At 32.4% G+C, this 22948-nt stretch overlaps 1 protein-coding gene across 1 annotated transcript; it reads left to right on the top strand.

Annotated features, from left to right (window-relative positions):
• Window positions 1–13749: 13749 nt before the first annotated feature.
• jub (LIM domain-containing protein jub) lies at window positions 13750–22836 on the top strand. The gene is made up of 6 exons (XM_011064994.2): window positions 13750–16310; window positions 17482–17572; window positions 19641–19810; window positions 19903–19965; window positions 20043–20225; window positions 20325–22836. Exons 1-6 carry the CDS (start codon window positions 14388–14390, stop codon window positions 20544–20546), a joined length of 2652 nt encoding a protein of 883 aa, XP_011063296.1. The 5' UTR covers window positions 13750–14387; the 3' UTR covers window positions 20547–22836.
• The last annotated feature ends 112 nt before the right edge of the window (window positions 22837–22948 follow it).

Here is a 22948-nt window from a genome sequence, read left to right on the forward strand (position 1 = left end):
AAACTGTTAATACAAAAATATTATAAAATTTGAATATTGAAATAAATATTTCTTATTTTGAATTTACAGATATTTTAATATTTTTCTTAAGCTATAATATATAATACTATATATAGCCTATAGGAAATAGTGGTTGAAGTCGTCGATGAAGGGAGAAAAAATACTTGTTAGGGGTTCCCCTTTGATAGGGCACGGAATTGTGCCGGAAATGAGCTTCGTCACGCAGAGCGGAAGCTGGACCTTGCCGCATCATGAAATTGCTATTAAAGTACATCGATCGCGGTCAGAATGTATTCTCGATTCTTGAAGAAAAGAACAATAATTGTCTTTTAGAAATAGTATGTCTAGATACTATTCTCTTTTTCTGCATTCTTTCTTTATTATTATTATTATTATTATTATTATTGATATACTGACTTGTTATTATTATTATTGATAAAATAAAGAATTAAAAAATATATTAATATGTTCGATTAACAATTATATACTTTTTATTAATTAATAAGAATATTTTTTTATTTGCAGGACAATAAAAATTTATTTTGATTATATAGTAGATCAAATAAAGATAAAAATTATATTCTATACCGGTATTACACTAGATAAATTTATTATACTAGAATTAGGCAAGAAAAGAATTAGTCAAATAAAGGGTTCAAAGTCATCCTTTTGTCAGTGGGAACGAGAAGAAAAATAAATATAAAAACTAATCTTGTAGATTTTCTCACTTTACGTATGATAACACGAAAGCTAGCAAACATCAGAAGCGTTAAGGAATCCGAGATTCAAATTTGTATGATAGCCACAACTATGAAACTTCATACACACACTGTGAATATATATTTATCTTTTACTCTCGGTGGGACAAGGCCCTTTTTGTATGAAAAGTTTACCTGACGTATCTTATTATTATTATTATTAAACCTAAATCAGCATGTTGGATACAATACCTCATTTTCAAGATAATACCAAAGACAATACGTTGTAAATAAAATTTATATTTTTGTGTATTTAAAAAATAAAAACATTTTGTAAACGCAATGAGCCAAGTGTATGTTATTATTATTTTCATCTCTCACGATTTCAGAAAGAATTTGAGAAACATCTTCGTATCTCTGATAAAAGTTACTCATTCCATATGTTCTGTATAACAGTTCCATATCGAGCGACAGCTCCATATCATCCCTTTGTAGAGAAAATATGAAGCTAAAAAGACAATTCGTAGAAAAAAATAATAATTACTTAAACTTTCTTTCGGAAATAAAGTCACTGTTATTTCTACATGTTATTGAATAATTTAAACAAATCATCTATTTTATAGGTTTTATCAGTTGATTTATTCGATTCGTTTAATGCTTTTGCGAATAAAAACATGCACGTCATTATAAATTTAAAGACACTTACAAAGATTAATAGTCTACGTTTATGGAGATTAATAATCTACATAAATATTATGCGTAGCTTTAATACAAACTTGGTTGGACAGTGAAAGATTAATGTTATCTGAGATGCATAAATTAATAATGGAAGAGCCTAATTTTGGGCATGAATTGCAATACATAACGTTGTACTTGAATTGTTAAAACTAAATCGAATTTGTAATAATATCATGCCCCACCCTTCTCGGTTATACAATTGATTATTTCCTACATGACAGTGCACTGGCAGCAAGTTTGTGATTTGGGAGTGGTTGCGCACATATAGGTCAGCTCTTATAATCCCTAGGATGATTGACTTACATTACACGCTTCATGAACTTTCGGATTTCTTAAGATAATTGACAGAGGGCAACGAGGGGCAATGAACAAAACAAGAGCTCGCTCCCAAAAGGTTGGAAAAATTGTATTTTGAAAGAAATGTCAATACATTAATAGAATATTAAAAATTATTTTTTATTTTTAAAACAAAAATTTGAAATAATTTTTTATTATTATTGCTTATTTTGTATTCTATTTCATTTTATTACAATTTATGTAACTGCAATAAAATATGTTGCAATATAACTTAAATCTGTATAAATTACAAAAATGTGTAAAGTGATAAGAAAGGCTAGCGCATGGAAATATATATCATCTATGATAGTAGACTAAACAATTCGAACTCATATTATAAACAACAATTAAAACAAACACTTTCAAACAATGATCGCCAAAGAATGAAATCATTTTTGTTTATCATAATCAATAGTCATATAATATTGTTTATTATAAACATAATATTGTTATTATGTTTATTGATTTTGCAATGATAAATATTGAAATGGTGGAAGCCCATCACATGACCTTGATATATGTTGTTAAGATCATGATTTTGGGTAACCTTCAAGATTTTTAACTATCGCTCGTTGTTGTTCGTTAAAAGTTATTAATAAAAAATGTAAAAAGCATTCTCTACCATTATAACGTTTTTTTTTTATTACGGAATATTAATCACAGAAGACAAAGAAACGATGTGAAGAAGTGATTGCGAAAACTGCTCACAGAAGGTCGTACATATTCATAATCCTTGTCGACTATAAATATTGATACATTGTTTGAAATCTTCTAACTGTTAAATCGTGCAACTATATCACTTATAACTTATGACAACGAAAACTGTACTCTCTAAAGTTGAAATATGAGAAAGGAAAATGTGCTCTTGAAACACATTATTATTACCTTTTGTATAAACTAATGATCTAAATTGTAGACGTTCCTAATTGTAGAAGTTCCATTACCGGAATATTTGGGTTGATGCTTAGTAAGAAAATTAAATAGCCCCAGTCTGCTGTCATGGGGATGAAGAATAAGGGTGTCTACACGTGCGTGCAGCAAATACCGCACCCTCGAAAGCCGCGCCCTTAGGTGCGGTCGAACATTGCATTTTCCACCCTTACGAACGACGCGTGCAAACACGGACCATTAATTCATGTATTCACGTGATAAAGTACTTCGATATGATTATATGGAACGGCTACGATGAAAGACGAAGCGACAGATAGGCAGTCATGTTCGTGGAAAAAGTTGGAACTTCGTGAGACAGGAGAAATAATAGCGGAATTGCGGTATAGTATTATGGAAAACATGCAAAGTCATATAAGTGTTGTATCGTACTTCTGTAGCGTAATCAACCATAAAATTAATTATGTATCACTTATATTCTATTTCTATTTTACGCACATTACGGTGAATGGGATCAAAATCCAGTTGGATTTTAATATAAAATCGTTCACTAACATACTCTCATTTACTTCTCATTAACTTATTACATTGGATGGCTCGATATCGGTCTAAGATACAGTCATGCTTTCGCTCAATCGCTACACCTTCTCTAAAGAAATTTCTTAGTAATAATTAATTTCATTATTTGATCTTATCTATTCTCCATTGGTGTACAATTATTAATTTTATTTTTTTCCACATGCGTAATATACGTATTGTATAAATTTATTTAAAAATTGCTATTATTCAACTGCACGTAATTTCTAATCCTTAAATCTTAGAAAACAGCAGGAGCGATCGATCTAGAATGCAGTATATAATTAGCGAAAGCACATTATTTTTAATTAATTATACCGCGAAGTTACTTTCTATCTTCAGTAAGATCAAATCCTCCTTGTCAAACATATTCATGTGTTTCCGGAAACTCGGTGCTTCCGGAATAGTGATTTCGTGGAGAACAATGACGACCTGATCTGTTTCACGTGGTCTTGCCGTGCATTTCCGGCACGACGACGCTTAATTCGCTTCCACTTCCGGCGGAACCACACCTATCAAACCGTAACGAAATAAATGGAATTTCTCTATTTTTCTCAGACGATTTCAATCCAGTTTTATGCAATGACTACATTATTATATTCTCCAACATTTGAATAATCAAGTAGTAACTCTGTTACAACAGAGAAATTTTTACAACAGAGAGGTTTTTAGCCAACAATATTTAATTCAAACGTATAATCATGTTAATTATTCTTTATCTCTTATTATAAATAATTCTCACTTGCAACTAATCAGTAAATATAAATATGTCTCTCAGAACCGCGTCGAAGTTGCCGCAACTTCCTACTAACGTTTCATGCCATACCGAGAATTGCATCGTCGCGTCGGCTGAGTTGCGTCTACGCACTTGCATTGCTGGATTGTATTCACGTACCCACGCACGATTGTAGAAGCCCGCGTCAAACGACACGACTGCAGCGGGATACGAAATGTTGTGCAACGTGTGAGGCGAGGCTCGCGTGTAAGCCGTCGAACGGGAGCATGATTTCCGCCAAACGAAGACAGACGATTTCATCAATTGATAGTGTTACTCGCCAAGATAACTAAAAAATAAATATAACGCGCTGTGTAGCGTTTTCGCAGATAACGGTACGATACGATAAAAAAAAGCTACAGCAAGCGATATAATGTTACGAGAAAACAGATTAACACTCGCTACCACGTTTCTTACGCGAGCACAGCTTGAAATTTGCATTAACATCCGTGAACAACTTGCCAACGGTATCGTTTGGTCAATGAGTTTTACGATCCAACCAGTTTTATCAAGTTAATAATCTTCAATAAATTGAACTTTTCCGCTTTTCTCAACCTTTCAAATCTCATGTGATCTCATGTAATTATTTTCATTCAATATATAAGAAAATTACATATAGCCATAACCATATCTTTAAATAAAGTAAATTAACGTTATCTTGACACGCGCTGCATATTAATGTCGAATAATAAATCCAGTAACACCAATGAGCATGATATCCATGAGTTGATATACATTTGTCGCAATGCATTGTTCATTACTGATGATTTGCTCTTGACGCAGGATCTACTTAATGACGGGAGAAATACGTCGGAATAATACATTTTTCGTTGTTGACCCGGAATCCATGATCTCAGCCTAATTTAATTTAACGATGGGAAAATCCTCGTCGCAATAATTGCAAAGAGAAAGTCGCATGAATGAAGGATCGGTATGCTAATTAAACTACTTAACTCATTACATTAAAATCATTTTTCTTATTTTGGAAAAGTAAATGTGTAAATAAACCAAATGTAAATGTTTAATGTCAATAAAGAGCCGACACTGGATGCATTTATTAAATTTTTAATATCCATGTAATGATTAATCAAATAAAAGTTATAACAATAGTCGTAAGTAATCATAATAAAAACATAAACTCTATTTTAGGTCATCTATTTTTTAATATATAAATATACTAGGAACTTCTATGCTTTTTAAATATCAAAGAGAATATTTGCAGTTACGATTTATCTCCAGCAATTACACGGCTAATGAGAACTAATGGAAAGTAAATATCAACAATCCATTGCAAAGCTGGATTTATGAGCGCGTCTATTTACATGACGACATTTGAAGTTGCGTGTCAAGTTGCTGCCATTCATTTTGTCACGTTCAGGGGCAATTTACTGTTAGATGTAAACGTTCTAATCTTGTCTCTATGGACAATAGGCACGCACTAGTAGGCGATAAATTACAAAGCAATCGCTAATTTCTTGTCTTAATCATTGTCCCAAGAGCTGTTTAAATTGTTTTGCGAATAATTAAAGTCTAGAAGCAAAGTATTTGTGACTAAAATGTATAGAAATTTGATGATTTAATTACAAACATTATCGTGCTTAGAATAATGTACGTCTTTCTTATGCTAACTAATTAATAAGTATAATTCTCAGTCATACGTTCAATACATTAAATATATATTATTTAAATACATATATTTATAATAACGACAACAAACAGTGTTTTATATAAATGAAATATCATAATTTTGGAGATTTATAAAAAATGTGCGTCTTTGGTTTATATTTCATATTGATATAATGATTTATATATTCGTCAACCATAAATAATGTGTCCATTTTGAGTTATGTAAAGTATTTTGCGATTTCTAAGTTATTTAGAACGCTGAGATTCCATTTTCTCACAATGTTACGTAAATTTCCTGCGACGATTACTTTATCATAGCAATAAAAGAGATTACATCACTATAAATGTCGATTATAAAATATAGTAATTTAGAGACTATTCTCCAAATGTACAACGTAAAATTACAAGTTAACAGTGTTATTAGAAATTAGTAAAGATACGAAATAAAATAAACAGAAAATAATATAAAAATAAATTTGTTGCATTTTCAGTTAATTTTTTTGTTATTGTTCCTTATCAATTAATAATTTAAATAAACATAAAAAAATGTTAGAAGAGCAGAGAAATTTGTAATACATAATTAAATAATATTCATCAATGGAAGAATATTAAATTTTTTATTATACATATATATTATATATATGTTAAAAGAATTATATATATTGCAAAAAAAATTCTGTAACTGGTTAAAAATGTTATCATGGCCTTCGGGAAACTTTAATCAATAATAATTGACAGTCCTTGCAACTAAATTCTTCCGTGTAGCGAGTTAAAAGTACAGGTAATTCCTGTTTTCTTGGGATGAATCGAACATTTCTCAGGCCTCAATCAAACCGATCGCGTGTAAAGTAACTTGAATGATTCGATTCAAACAAGTTCCGTTCGACATCACCAAGCAAATGAATCAAATTCCGGTCTTTCCCTTCAACGAGAAAAAAAAAAAAAAGAAAAATTCAACAAATAAAATCTTTTTATAAATAATGCCGTTATTCAGAAAATTTTTTGTTAAAATATATATTACATTTATTTTTATTATACTATATGAAGTATCATATAAAAAAGTATTTTTACATTTAATTAAGTCATTTAGTTTTATCGATCAAAACTATAGTTTTTCATAATTTTTTATTTTCTTTTGTGCCACAGTTTACTTCTTTAATAATGTTACTTTAAAATATTTTCACAACACTTATTAAGAATTAAATGTCATGGGAAATATTAAATTAACGTCACAATCTGGTTATTTCTTAATACTTCTCAGAATTATATTTTGTTACTTTCTAATTTAATACTTTCATTCTTCTTTGATCTATATTTACGGAACAATATCATTTTCGTGGAAAAACCTGATCAACAATTAGTGTCTGGAAATATTCAGAACATATTCTTGATTATGAAAATATTATTTATATATTTTTTGCTTCTATATCATCTGGGAACAAAATAGCAAGCAAAATCGTCAGTTTCACATAAAGATGTAATGCGTAATTATTATATAACTAACATAAAAGCATAATAAGCAGTTGATGTCAAGTATTTGCCGAGCATCGATATTCCCCGTGCTAGAACTGTTCTAAAACACCATTCCCGCATTCTTCGAGAGATCGTATTAATTGCTGCCACTTAATTTCAGGATATCGCAAAATTATACGATCAAGTTTTCACCGCATTACGGTTATGCAGTTCCGGCGAAGGCATTTGCTCTGCATTCCGAATTGCACCTGTGTTTCGTACGAGTTTAATATTTCCGGTGGGCAAGGCGCGCGAGGGTCTTTCCGCGCGCTTTCGTTTGTACGCGATCTATGATTTATGTCGACAAAGTGACTGGAGGAAATTGAACGTTCCTACCGCCTGACTGACAGCGATATACAAATGATAAGAGAAAGCAGAACTCCGTGAGATAGTATTTGAATCTTTCTGATGCGCGCGTACACATAAATATGAAATGCTATTATTATAGTTTTGACTCTCTACGTCTCGCTAAAAAGTCTTTATAATCTTAGATTTTGTAACTTCTTAATTTGTTAATTACAGTTTCCATAATTGTCACTTTATTTCTGATAAAAGTGACAATTATAATGACAAGTCATAACTTTCACTTTAATATTTTGTGATACTTGTATTAATATTTTTTTATTTTTATATTTGACAAAATTGTGAAACGTGCGACAAGTATCAGACTTTTCAGAGTGTTTCGACATTCATACCGTGGAGTTAGTGGCGCGTGACCGTCTCGTGCGACCTCGACGAACCGAGACTGAATCTCATCGATTCTCGATCCATAACATTCTTCCAATCTTACACATACACAAATTGCGTAATCCAGTTTCCAGAATTCTCTTGCCGTAACTCCATTGACGTATTAAGGAAAACTTGTCGCTGTCATTCATTGACGTATTCTAACTTTTAATAACTTCTAACGGCGCGACAGTTAAAAAGAAGTAAAAGCAAAATTAGCAACTAATTGTAATAATAACTATCTCCCATCTAACTTGGCATTGTAGCAGTTACCGTATTCCAAGAACGGTATCATAAAAAAATCCTTAATATACAATTCATTTCATATACTAATGATCTCGTGGAAATATCTTTAGCAAATTTAGCACATAAACGAAGGAATTCGCTGATAAAATCAAGATTTGCCCGCATGGGTACAGCGCTATTTTCACCGTATTCACGATACACACGCCCGTACGAAATAGACAGAGGGTACCGCACATCTGTCACGATATAACGTGGGAAGCGTCCTTCGCGTATAACGGCCTTTCTGAGTCGCGTGAGACAGCCAAATTAAGTCTTTATAACGTATGTATCATCTTGCTGGAAGTGCGAAGTTATGTTCTCCTTATTTTCCGCGTTCCCAAACAATTTTTCATCCTATTGTTTTCTATACTCTCCTCCCCAAACTGTTAGTTTTAAATAGTAACTGATAAACACTTTGCAGTATTTTATTCAGATATCGAATTAAAGATTTGCTTCTACAATATCAATCGTTCAATTAAACTACAAATTTTTGTTAAATTTATTCAAATGTCTGATAATAATTCCTTAAGTTGTTCTAAAAGTATAGTTCAAATTCTGCAAATCTATATAATAGTGTTTGTTGGACTTTTTTGTTCTTCATTTATCTCACTGTGGATTGCTCTTGGTTTCAAGACAACGACGTTCGAAAGCCAGCGTGGCGAGTCGGTCGCGGTTCTAGCTCGTACAGAACTCTGAGAAAGGAAAGCAACCTCTTCTCTTTGTCAGAAGAACCTATTGTCCTCTTGAGGATGGATGGGAACAGCGGTCGCAGATACTGGCTGCATCTCAGGATATTTCTTCGGGCATTTGCAGCGGAAGGTTCATCAATAAAGATGTACAATCTGGGTACACGAACTCGGACTTCTATACTGTTACAATATATTTTGTTACAATATATTAAGCAATTACTTTCGTACATTTTTATAGATATAAATTTGTGTAAATCTATTTTAATTAAAAAATAAACATATATAGCATTTTGTGTAAACGTCTACTTACGTCCAAATATGTTTACACTTTTTGGGCCATTTGAAGCTAATCAATTACATTCATAAAAAATTTAAGTGCACATTTTTATGTCATTCTTAACAAGTGGAAAAATATTTCTTATTAAGAAAATTACATAATTTCTACTTAATGACGCATATAAATAACAAATTAAATCTTTTAATATCAATTTAACCGATTCAAACTAATATCATTTTACCATTTTATTTCTGCATCTGTAACATCTTCCAATCTTCTCTCAATCTGTCCTGTAAGAAATTTTGAATACGGTTGTAAATCATGACAAGTATTTCTTAGCCAGAGGGAAATACGAATTTCGCCACTTTGCCATCATTATGTCCATTAAACTTAATTTTGTTGTTTCCTTTCTCTCATATATCTTCGCGAGAATAATAAGATTTTTGTCATTGTCAATCAGAAAACATTCAATATCGTAACCTAATTATCCTACTATCGAAATAATAATGAAAGCATTTGACAAAGACCTGATTTTTCACGTTAAGGAAAAAAGAAAGAGAGAGAAAATCTGGAATAGAAACGCATAAAAAATCGCGATGCACACGTTTCATGGTGTGACACGTTTCACCAGTTTCAGGTCAAATTTTTGTCAAAATAGTTACTAAGAAATATATATTGATATATGCGTACGTGTCAACCGACACCAATGTGGAAGTTCGTGATCGTAGAACGGAAGCGCGTGCACTAGCATATACTTGCTATCGGAACGCAGAAGATTTCCGCTGCTCGAGGCAACTTGGAAGGTACAAGAATTCGATTCGATGGCACAAAAAACGACGACAACGGAATGTAACGTTGTTACGAGTGAAGAAACAGATTGCCAGATGAGTGTGTCGTACCGACGAAATTCGCGCATTTTACATAGCTGACGAGCATTCGTTTCATAATACATGTTTTACGATCATGTGTCTTGCGTACGTTTTCATTTTTCGTTACACTCTGTTTACTTGTTTGGACGACTTGCCTATGATGATGCTTTGCGTAATTTGAATGCTTGTGACTTTTATTGAAGTAATTGTAAGGACAATTTTACTCGATAACAAAAAAATTATGGAAATTATAATTCGAAAAGAAAAGAAAAAAACAAAACGTTTTACAATAAAGCAAAAATAACATCTTATATTTTAACTATTATTATTACAATTTTTTTATTAGAAATTTTTTTATCAATCATTTATGAAAACTATTAAATTTTTAATTAGTCATTTAAAATAAATGGCATTTTTACTAACATAATTTTAATAAAAATAATCAAAGAAAGTATGAGATTTTCGATATACTTTTACTATCTAAAAATCTTGCATATTTTCATCAAATTATAAGACATCAAAAGATGATACTAATCAGTTTACTTTCACGTAATATATAACACTCTCTGCTTAATTACATTGCCAGCTAATTAAATGATCTCGCCATAATACTTTTTGCGATGAAATTTTTCTCTGCCTAGTCGGAAAACAAATTGTATCGCTGCATAAGCACCGCCTACTTGCCTGAGGCAGATAACCCAAATAATATAACTAATCTATTTGAATTTGCAAAGTATTTTTAAGTTCATGGAATAGTGTAATTTAGTAAAAATAAATTCAAAAATATATATATTATTATATATTAATAATTATATATATATTAGGTGTTGGAATTAATTCGTAGCGTTTTACAAGTGATGGGAAGTACTTTCATTAATGTATTTTTTAATGCTCATGTGAAATAAATAACATTCTTTCATTAAAAACGCTACGAATTAATTCCAACACCTAATATATTAATAATATAATATATAATTATATTTATACGCTATTTGTATGTATATTATTTTTAACGAAAATGATATTTAATTTATATAAAAATAAAGTATAATTTAATCTTACATAAAATTAAATAGAAAAAGACTAGAAAAAGAATATCTTTTATTTTTTTATCTTTAAATCTGAAAAAAAATTCACAATTGATAGCATAAAAACAAAATCTTTTGGGACTCTCAGAAATACTTTTAGAACATGAATCGGATGAAACAGGAATCTATTTCGTAAGTCGGAAGTAAAAAAAATTCTTTTCGAACTCTCTTTGGTGCTATCTGGATAGTTAATTATCAGTACTTCAAACGTACATACGAACAACAGATTTACATCATATCAATTTTAATTTTCTATACAATACGTTTCTATACGTATAAGTAAATATTTTTACGATTATGTATGCATGTGCATATTTCCGACTGTATTGTAAACTTTTTTATAAATCCCTCCTTTCCTGCCTAAATCATTAGACATGTTTACGCGCGGTTCAATGTGTATATAAAGTGTTCGCATAAACATGGTTAACTTGTTTATTGTCGTATCGACGAGACACGTGTATCAGACTTTATGTCAAATAAAGATCCCTGCGACGAGAATGCGCTGCCATGTCGTGCGTGTTGATCACTGCACTTCCGCTCGAGTTGCAATACGTCTTACAGTACGCACTTTGCATACACACGCTCATGCGATACTGCCTGATATCTACAACGATAAGAAATAAATAAGTATACATAACGGACAACTTTTGTAACTTCTCACTTAAGTCGCACACAAATAATTGAATTACAGTAAAAAACTTTGTTATCGGAAAATAATAAATTATCTAGCGATTATCAGAAAAATAAAAGTAAAGATATCAATTATCTTGTACACTTTGAGCATTTCATAGAAACTTATTTTTAACAGACACAATTAAAGAGAAACATATGGACAGCGACAGATGCCTCAACAATATTCGCGAATTAATCAGAAATCGAATCTTGAATAGAAGAGATTGCATCATAAGCTGGATCGATCGATCGATCAACCGGTATTGGCCAATCCGACCGGCTAGTCGCACAGGTGCCTGGCGAAACGTGGGTGCCGACTGTCTCGTGGGTGGTACGAGAGGGCTTCAAGTCTGTTTTTTACTCACCTTTCGGAAATATAAGGTTTTCGTTGAGTGAGGTCACGACACCCACGCTATCGCGCCGCGCGGCTAACAGCTGCGATATGCGACGGGTGAAAACTTGGTTACTTTCCTGCGTAGGACGACAGCGAGACGTGATTACGACAAGTATTAAGCTACGTCATCGTAACGATCAGATTAGATACATTCACATTTTTTATGTTTATCAGTATATACAATCGTAAATCGTAAGATTGTTAATTTCTTAGCTATCAATTTGATTCTTAATCAATTAGATAATTTGTATCAATGTGGAGTTGTAAACTTATAAATTCTTTAATTATAAATGTACAATTTTGTATTTTCGAATTAATAAATTCTCACTCTCTCTTACTAAAATAAATAAAATTATTAATTATATATTAATTTAAACATAAATTACACAGTATTCATAGAATTACCTACTTATAACAATTAGAATTGTTAGATACAAAAGCATCTATTTATTAATTAACCGAGAATTATGATCTCAAGCAATTAGATCTCAGAAACTATATGTAGATCGCATTTGATTGATATGATAAATAAACTTAATGCGATAATTAATCCATTCATCTGAAGATGTTACAGTTCAAGATGAAGAGAATAAAAAGATAAAGAATAAGAATTTAGCGCAATTAGTTTCATCGCTGGCACATTTCTCAGAATTCATCGATTATGAGATGAGCCGCGCGACTGCATACAAACCCTTGATTATCCTGGATCTTGAATCCCAGTGCAATTGCGTTGGGAATTATCTTTATAGGTCATACGCGAAAACGCATAATTAAATTTAATTAGAATGAAAGCAGAGTTAGTAAGAAGAACGACAAAATATCTCTTTCGGATTAAAGTATATAATTCATTAGTGGATATGATACCGTTTCCAGAATTAATAAACACAATCTGTGAACTTGTGTGTCAAAGCATATTATATATATTTATATATTTATTGAAATATTAGCTAATTGTAATTTATTTGCCATATTTTGAAATATTCTTTTTTTTTCAAAAAGAAGGTATATGTCAAAGTGAATATAAAATAAATAAAATTTAATAAAATTACATGTCATTACATTATTCCACAACAGTTACAACTATACAAACACTATCATGCTCTTCTAACACATTTTAAATAATTTTAAGCAAAATCTATTTCTAATATCTCTCATCATCATTTGCATTTTACTTATTCCTATTATTTATTTTATTTCGCTTATTAGCTCCGATATCGTTATTATTAAAAAGATCTGCCTCTGTTAAAAATTGTGGGATAAAAACAATTCAGTTTTCTAACTAGGAAAAAATTATAATAAAATTTACAATTCACAGAATTAATCGAATATTATTAAAAACATTTTAAAAAGTAATAAAATAAAATATATTTGGTTTAAAAAATTTGTAAAGCTGTTTTCAAAAAAATAATTCACATAAAAAAGTTTAGAATTTTAAAATAAATATTTTTCTTTTCATTACATGAAGAAATTAATTATTATCCCACAAACGGTTAAACACATACAGAATCAGAGTTACATCTCTAGTTTTCATTCACACCACTGATGGCACCAGCAACTAATCGCTGAACGGTTCTGTACAGAGAACTATTCAGAAACGGTTTACCCACGTTACTGGGATAGCCCACATTGCTTGAAACTTACATTTAGCGCCACTTCATGATAAGAAGTAGCAAGAAAACAGTCCTATAATACCACGACACCTGTCGCAGGTTTCTGTCTTGACAAGAGACGATGATGCTGACTTAATATTCTTGCGTTCCTACGTGCGTTTGCGCTGTCGCATGAATTTTCGCAGGTGGTGATTTTTCGGTGTCGAATCGAGAGAAACCCGAGGTGTGCGCCGGTCGGCGTGTTAAACTCGAGGAGCAACAACACAAATCTGAGGCGCCCTGGTCGAGGGGCGTAGTCCGAAATCGAAGAAGAAAAAAGTATTTAGTGGCCTGACGTAGCATATATCTTACATCGGATTTCGTACTAACCCGTGAGAAGATTATGAGACCGTACACGTAAGAAGAATTGAAAAAAGTAAAAGAGAAGAAGAAGGACGAGGCAAAAGCGAATTGAAATCGTTTTGACAAACAAATCACCTAGTTACTGTAACATTACATATATGATGTCCAGTAGCTTTAAATCGAATTCGTCGACAGTGCCTTCATTTTGGAAATTCAATTAAACTGCACGCGGAAGATCATTCGACGACATTCTGACTTATCATCGTGCCAACGAGAATCACTGCCAATGTGCAATTCGGCAGATACTTCTTACGTACAAAAATTAGGTTATTTGCATCTTGGAGATGACACTGCGGATGCTGGTGGTACCGCTAGAGGCTCGGGTTCGAGACCCGAAGCCCAAGTACCCGTGTCAAGAAATGCGATTAACAGAAACGATGCTAGAGCGTCTGGTAGACCGGTTGGCGCTATTGAAAGCTTTATTGAAGGCAATTCTTCGGATATCTCTAGACAGGCAGCCGCCACTGAATATAAATTATATGAGCGTGAAAACATAATAGCTGCTTCACGATTTGCTACACCGAAACCAGTAGAACAAATCAATGCGCAGCAACAGCAACAACAACAAAATCAGACTCGTGCAAGCCATCAACAGGCTCCTGTTTATGAGAATATAGATTACTATCCGCAGCAGAGTCAACCACATCCTCCTTATTACCATCCAATAGAATCTAGGAAAAGCCCCAAAAGTAGTCCTAGAGGTTCTCTAGTTGGTGATTCCTATGAAGGCAATTATAGAAAAGCTCAACCGCAAGTGCCAACTGGCAATCGTTATCAAAGTGCATCACCAGCAAAAGAATTACCGCCATATGAAGCACCACCAGTATACGAAAACATACAGGAAGTGCACTTTTCTGAGAGCATGCAGAACAAACCGGGACCTCAAGTTCCACCGAATTATTATCATCCAGCAAACATCAATGGCGGTGACTACGTTGTTATGACTGGAAAAGTGGGTCAATCTCAAAATCAACGTGGAATGACTCAAAGTTTATCATATACCCAACAAAGAAGTGGAAGTTTACGCGGTCAAAGTTACGATAGTTCAAGTTTACAGCGATCAATCGATTCATCTACTGCTAAGTACTTACAGAGCTCATCCTCTGCTTCCTCAGATCTTCAATCTGGTAGAAGCGCTTACGTACCTCCCTCCGAATTGCAACCACCAAATAGAAACTTTAACTACAGCACTGATCAGCAGCAGCAACAATCTTCGAGATCTGGTTTACCATACCATAGTGAATCCCCTCCGATACGTTTACCACCAGAACCTCATCATTATCGCGGTTCATTGGAAAATACTATAAGTGGACAACAAGGATTTCGTGCTACAAATCAGGTTGATAATAACCAACCTCCTCAATTTCGACAGGATAATTCGCAAATCAATTATAAGCCGTATGAAGTTTCTTCAAGGACTACAAATACAAATTTCACAGGAGACTCGCAAACCAGAAATTCTCCAGTATACGGAATTCGCCCAGGAGAACAGACAGCATGTCGTAATCCTCCATGTTATTCTCCAAATCGTTCAATGCCTCAGAGTGATAGAAACTATCATCATCAAGAAAATTTCCCTGCCAGAAATTCTCCTGTTTATTCTTCAAATCGCTCAGCAGAACATTTGAGATTAGGCACACTGCAACAAAGTGATAGAAACTACATGTCAGATGTGTCAGATCTCCCATCTGCAAGGAGTTCATCTTTATACTCTCCAAGCCGAAGTGATCCTACTAGGGCTATTGTCGCCAATAATAATGCAGTAAGAGAATCCCCGAAAACAAGTCCAACGCATGGTCAAATACCATTAGATATTGCTTCGCAAAATATAATTAATTCGCCAAGACATGGACTATCTCTTTCATCTACCAATTCTATTGGAAGTCCTATACGTGGACAGGTACAAGCTCCTGTCAATAGTGCTTCAACCACGACCAATGAAATTGATGCTAATGCTGGTCCCAGGATCACGAGCCTTCCTCCTGGTGTTACCAGTGGAGTTGCAGGGCCTGTACTCTTAAGTGCTGGTGTACCTGTATTGCAAAGACCTTCGGATTCGGAAGCAGAAGAGAGAAAATCTGTTAGTCCGCCAATCAAGCCAGCACCTGGCAAGGGACTGTTACCCTACAATGTCATTTCTAGACCTTCGGTAAGTTTGTTACTACTTGCAAAATGTCCATTAAAAACTATGTTCTTATTTACTTAACAAATTCATTTCAGAAATCTTATGTCTATGTATTTTTTTCTGCCCTCTATACTTTTATCATATATTATTTCATGTTTTACTAAAAATTAATGAAAATAATTATAACTGAATTATTGTAATTGTGATATATAAATTATATTTTACAGGAAAGATAAGCAATGTTCTTTTAACACAACAAAGCGTAATCTTACTCCATTTAAATTAGTCTTATCGCACTTAATGCAATCTATTTAAAAAGTAAAGATTATCGACACTAATGTAGTTTTTGTTCAAATTTTCAAAGATCATGATAATTTTGAAGATATGTCTTTTCTATCTTATTTTAATGATTATCTCATTAATACCGACAATTTTATTTATTTTACATAATGTCTGTCCTATGACAATAAAAGATGTATTTCTTATTGCTACACTCCACTTTTCTTTTCGCAATTATTAAATATATCTATTTTATTTTAAGTGCAAAAAATGTACATTAATTTAAATATAAAAAACAAATCTGCCATTTAACTCGTACTTGAAATAAAAATATAATTTGCAAATGCTACATATTTATTTCTTAGCATCTTACACTTCTTTGTTGCTTAAATATACATAATACATTCTGTACGCATAAAATTTGAAAAAGTGCTTATGATTTCATCTCCAAAAAATTCTTTCTTCACGTATTCAATGAGTCATAACCGGTAAATTGCTCATCGCTGACAATGACGTGCATTCACCGAATATTTTACATATAAGTTTATTTTACCATTTTCTGTTCTCGTCTTTTCGTTTTTCCCTACTTCTATTTATTTATCACACATCAAAAACAACGAAAAAACTAAAAAAAGAATAGAATTTTATAATATTTGAAGTTCTATATCAGGCGTTTGAGTATAAAAAATAAGAGTCCGTGTTTTTAAAAAATTTTAATATTACTTTATAAATAGTCTGTATATAATGAAGTGATGAATAATAACCGCTATTCATTAATTTCTTGACTCAATTTTATTTAAAATAATAGTTAGGCAGTTTTTATCGTATACATCACGCATAGATTCGATATTTGATTGTTAATGATTAATTTTTAATGTTAATGATTAATGTTTTTCATGCAAATTACTTCTCTCAGGGACCAACAGAAGCAGAAAGAAAAATAGAGGAATTAACGAGACAACTCGAAGAAGAAATGGAAAAACAAGAGGAAGAAGGAGAATATTTTGGTAAGAAAAAATTTGCTTACTCAATGTTTATTCACTCGTCTCAGAAAACCGAGACTCATGTTTCATATTTTTACGCGAATGAGCTATCCTAGACACGTATTATTTAATGTAAATCTAAATTATCACTTTCAAATGCTTTTTGGCGTTATCTACAATTTTTTTTTTTGTTTTTCTTTCATACTTGTAATAAAAAACAGAAAGATTAAGGAAACGATGATCGCAGGTTCGCACGGTTACGATCGCCCCAAGTAAATCCATAATTTTAGATATTTCTCTGAAACGCTAAAAGGCACGATACGAAGGCTGTGCCAATTCCCACGGCGTGAGTTCACAGTAGACCGGTTTCGGAAAACGGAATCGAGTTTCGATGCGTCGCAATACTTTTTAGCGCGACAATTCGTTGACATTCACTCTCTTACGTGCTGTGTTAGCTTCCACCCACGTACCTCTCTCACGTCTTTCTCTTGCGTAAAGGGCTGAGGACGAATGCGATGCATAGTTGCATATACAAATAGACAGCTCACTTGAATCTTACGACTTTTTAAAGGTATTAAAGTAACATTCGTATTAATGTCGGTAACATGCAACGTGTTAGGTCGATACAACAATATGCGATTAATAGTTTCTATGGTTTCCTCGTGTCAAGTACGACGGTATATATTCTTCAACTACGCAGTTTACAAGATTATGCCTGACGCAAAATGAACAAATTAAATTTTTTGCTTCCCTTGCTGTCTTTCTCTCTTCTTCTATTTCTGTTATGTATTCTATTCATGCTAATTATATATTTAACATGAGAAGTATAAACTAAAAATATTCTATTAAATCTATTTCTTCCTTTTTCTTTTTTCCGTAATAAACCATTTTATGTTGTTATTATTATATTTTTTCTAAAAATCTAATATTTTTTGCGCTTTAATATAATAGATATTATTGTTTTGACATTAAAAATGAGGTAGTTCTTAATTTCTTCACTTTTAAGAACTATAAAAAATCTGAAGAAATTAAATGATGTATTTTAAATATCTACGTGTCAAATGATGATATTAAATTTGATCAAACAAATCTATTATTAACATAAATAAGATAAAATCTCGATTACAGTAGAATAAAATTATCGATGCTACAACAATTTAATAAAATATTGTATCAAAATGATGAAGATTATTAACTTTGCTTTCTTGAAAATGTTAAATAAGCAATACAAAGAAAGGCAAAAGAAGATGCTATAATGTAGATAATTAGAAAAGTATCACGATAATTTAGAAAATAAATGTGAACGCAGCCTAAAATCGCGCAATAAGGAATGGAGCACAACAGACAGGAACCTCGGTTGAGCGAAGCAATGTCAGTCGAGAAGTGACAAACGTTTAGGCGAATGTAATGTCTCTCTAGTCGTTTTCATACTTAGACAGTTAGTAGTCTTCGTGTAACGTCCTATACGCGTAGCCGTATCGCTGTGCTCGGGAGCAAATCTCATTATAGATAGACCAGTCCAACTCGGATTCTAGTCCAATCTAGTCTAATGAGACCAAGTTGTAATAAACAGCTAGTGTAGGTGCAGTTTTAGAAAACGATTGAGCTAAGGGATGGCAGGATTGCTATTGCCTATCGAGAGCTGTGAGTTCGCATTTTTCATCTGTTCATCCACAATAAACTGAATGATTTTTAAATGATTTTTAAATTATGAACGTGCGAAAATGTGCCACATTGTCACGTTCATCGATGGGTATATTTTTAACTCCCCGATGGGTAAACCTCAATTCTCGTATTCTTGAACTCCGCACGAATACATTGCGCTACAAATGATTTTTGCTTCATGATGTAATCAATTTTCCATTGAATTACGATTTATATTTCTAGTTTATTATAATCATTTAAATTATATGAATTGTTGGATATAGGCAATTTTTAATTCGTAAAAGTGTAAATGTTTAGAAATATTTGTAATGTTGTTCGACAAACAATTTTTTGGTATGTATGTCGCAATGAAAGGATTCATATTTCTTCTTTATTATTTCGTAATAAGTAGCGCATAAAGTTTCACATTAATATTTCTTGATGATAGGTATTTGTCATACATGTGGTGAGAAAGTGACCGGTGCCGGACAAGCTTGTCAAGCAATGGGTAATCTCTATCATACCAATTGCTTTATATGCTGTTCCTGCGGAAGGGCTCTCCGCGGTAAAGCTTTCTACAACGTTCATGGCAGGGTTTACTGTGAAGAGGATTACTTGGTATGTGAGCTATTTTAATGCTGATGACGGAAATAACAGTTATTGAAATCACACTTAATTCACGTAACTCATATAAATTGTTGGGTTCGCAGTATTCTGGTTTCCAACAAACGGCCGAGAAGTGCGCGATTTGCGGCCACCTTATCATGGAAATGGTAGGCGACGAGAGTCGATCATTATCATCCGTTAGATTTCTATTGTAATTCAGTGTAACATCACCTTTTGCTTTCAGATACTGCAAGCCATGGGCAAATCATATCACCCGGGCTGCTTCAGATGTTGCGTGTGCAACGAATGTCTCGATGGCGTTCCCTTTACGGTCGATGTTGACAATAAGATTTATTGTGTAAACGATTACCACAGAATGTTCGCACCTAAGTGTGCATCTTGTGGAAAGGGAATCACGCCGGTTGAGGTATGCGCGCTGGAAATTAACTCGCTTACGTCATTAAGCCGCATGGCAGGCGTTCCCGATAAAATCTCTTTTTACGAGCTGTGTTCTTTTCTATTTTAGGGAACTGAGGAAACGGTCAGGGTAGTCTCGATGGACAAAGACTTTCATGTGGACTGCTACGTTTGTGAGGATTGTGGCATGCAGTTGACCGACGAGCCGGATAAACGGTGCTACCCACTTGATGGCAGACTTATGTGTCGTGCGTGTCACATCCAACGCATATCGCATATGCAACCGAGGGCACCGCAACCGGTGTCCGCTAGCTATCAGTTTATGGGCTAAGTGTACTGACGTTCAAGCATCTGCTGGAGCTTTCGAATTGCGCACGTAACACTAATCCGATAAAGAATATTATGAAAATCAATTAAATAAAACGAAGAAATATTAACATATATTTCTGAATGGTATAGGATCAGGATATACATACATATATATCGTAATACGTATTAGGGTCTAGTTTTGAAAATAGATTTTCTTGACAAAATTGATTAGAAAACAGGAAAAAGCGACAATGTGTGATATCAATTAATGTTTTTAATTTAATTGAGATAAGAGCTTTCAACTCTAATCTTTAGATCATCAAAAACAACTAAGATATTAAAACTTTTTTTGCAAAACTGGTATGATCTATTTACTATTATATCGTTTTAATTATAAACTTTCTCGATTACTCCCAATCAAGACAATCAAAATCTATCGACAACAGATTCTAGAGAATGGCAAAAAAAGTTACAGATGCAGGATCTAGTAAGAATATGTCAAAATTTGTTAAAAGCAGATTAATGATAAAAAATCAAGCAGACTGGCGAATATTTATACAGTATAGTTACAATATCAATATCAATCTTAAGATATCGTAAATCAATTACAAACTTGTCTCAATGAGAAATGACTCATCAAATTGATATCGAGTCGACATCAATACAAATATAATATATTGATGATACGATAATATATTGATGATATTGATGATACGATGTTAATTATGTCGATTTGATAGTCATCTCTTGTTGAGTGTATTAGCATCTTAAAATATTATTAAATATCTTGAAATAAAAACGAACTATATACGAAACTAACCTTTGACATATTTGCTACATAATTTGTCACAGCTCGGCAGAAATAGAACTGTATAAAAGACATTCGCAACAAATACGATTATCCATAAATCTGTCTTTAAATATTTATTCATAACGTTAGTGAAAATTAATCATCGGTTCAATCGGTTTTACATTACTTATTACACAGGATTCTTATAAGAAATATAAGAATTCACGTCATTTTTACGATATTTAGGAACGTCAAGGAACTTATTATTTTTAAAATGAAATAAAAATTACAAAAGTAATTGAATTTATTAGAATATTTATAACTTTAACACCTAGCAAATTTGTACATTTTTGTAATTTTCATTTCATCTCAGGAACCGTATAGATTCGTCATAAGAATAACTAATTAATGACGTCAAATGGACATCTTGCAACCGTCAATAACACGAAAAAAATAATGCATTTTTTATGTCGACTTATGTACCTGTGGCAAATCGCAATTTTTACGATGTTTGGACATTATTTTAAACGTCACATTCATCATAAGAATGACTAATTAATGTTAAACAGACGACATCTTGCTCTGAGTAATTATCAATATTTCTTATGAAAAGCAAATTATCGAGTCAATACATGTCGATAGGCTGTTAATTAATGTACGATAAAAATATTTAATCTGTCGCGTCCTGGGAATATTTGTAGGAAAAAATGTGATTTTAATTATTCCAATTTTTAAACAAAATAAATTAGTAATAAAACTAGTTTCAATTAAGAAATTGCAATATTATATTATCTTCTGGGATCAATTTGACATGTCAGTACACGTAGCATATGATTATGAGTACAAGTTCTTTTTAATCGAAGATAATTTAGAATCTAGATAAGTGGTACATTTAATATATGCGATTCTTATTTATTATATTTAGTAAAGATACTATTCTGCGAATGCAATGGTTTCATTAGAATGATTAGTTGCGCAGGCAACTGTGATATAGTAGCATAATAATTATGCGTTTTTAAGCAAAAACTTCATACTTTTTAACATGTGTATATACAACATTTTTTAATGTTTATTGTAATAGTATACAAATTTATGATGGAAATATGAATCTCAGGAACATTCCTGCAAATTTCCTCTATCGATCAAGTTTCATTGTACTTCATATTCATTGATAGTATTTATTAAGTCAGATATAACGATTCGCTGCGAGTACTCGTAATATTGAAGTTCATCGGGATACACTTCGTAATCTTTAACTTTGACTGCAATGTTTTCGCACAAAGCATAGAATCGAGACTGGAAAAATATGTAAGCGTGCTATAGCGATCAATATACGACAATATTATAGCATTGAAAGACGCACAACTCGAGCTGCCAAATAACTATTGTTATTCTTCAGGTCTAAGCGTAATTGTTATATACAATTTTAAATTCGCGTGCATATTGTAGATAACTAGTATAATCTTATTTAAATTGCATATGTATAAATGACTATCCTTCAATAAAGACAAACTGCAGTAAATGAATTTTTTATTCGATATTTTGCATTGATCCATTGTATTCTTTGATATATTATACTTCGACTGCATGAGAAATGATGAACGGGATAAATAATGAAGGAATATTTAATGCAG

This window comes from Acromyrmex echinatior, chromosome 5, assembly GCF_024713525.1.
Source record: "Acromyrmex echinatior isolate Ae372 chromosome 5, ASM2471352v2, whole genome shotgun sequence".
NCBI lineage: Eukaryota > Metazoa > Arthropoda > Insecta > Hymenoptera > Formicidae > Acromyrmex > Acromyrmex echinatior.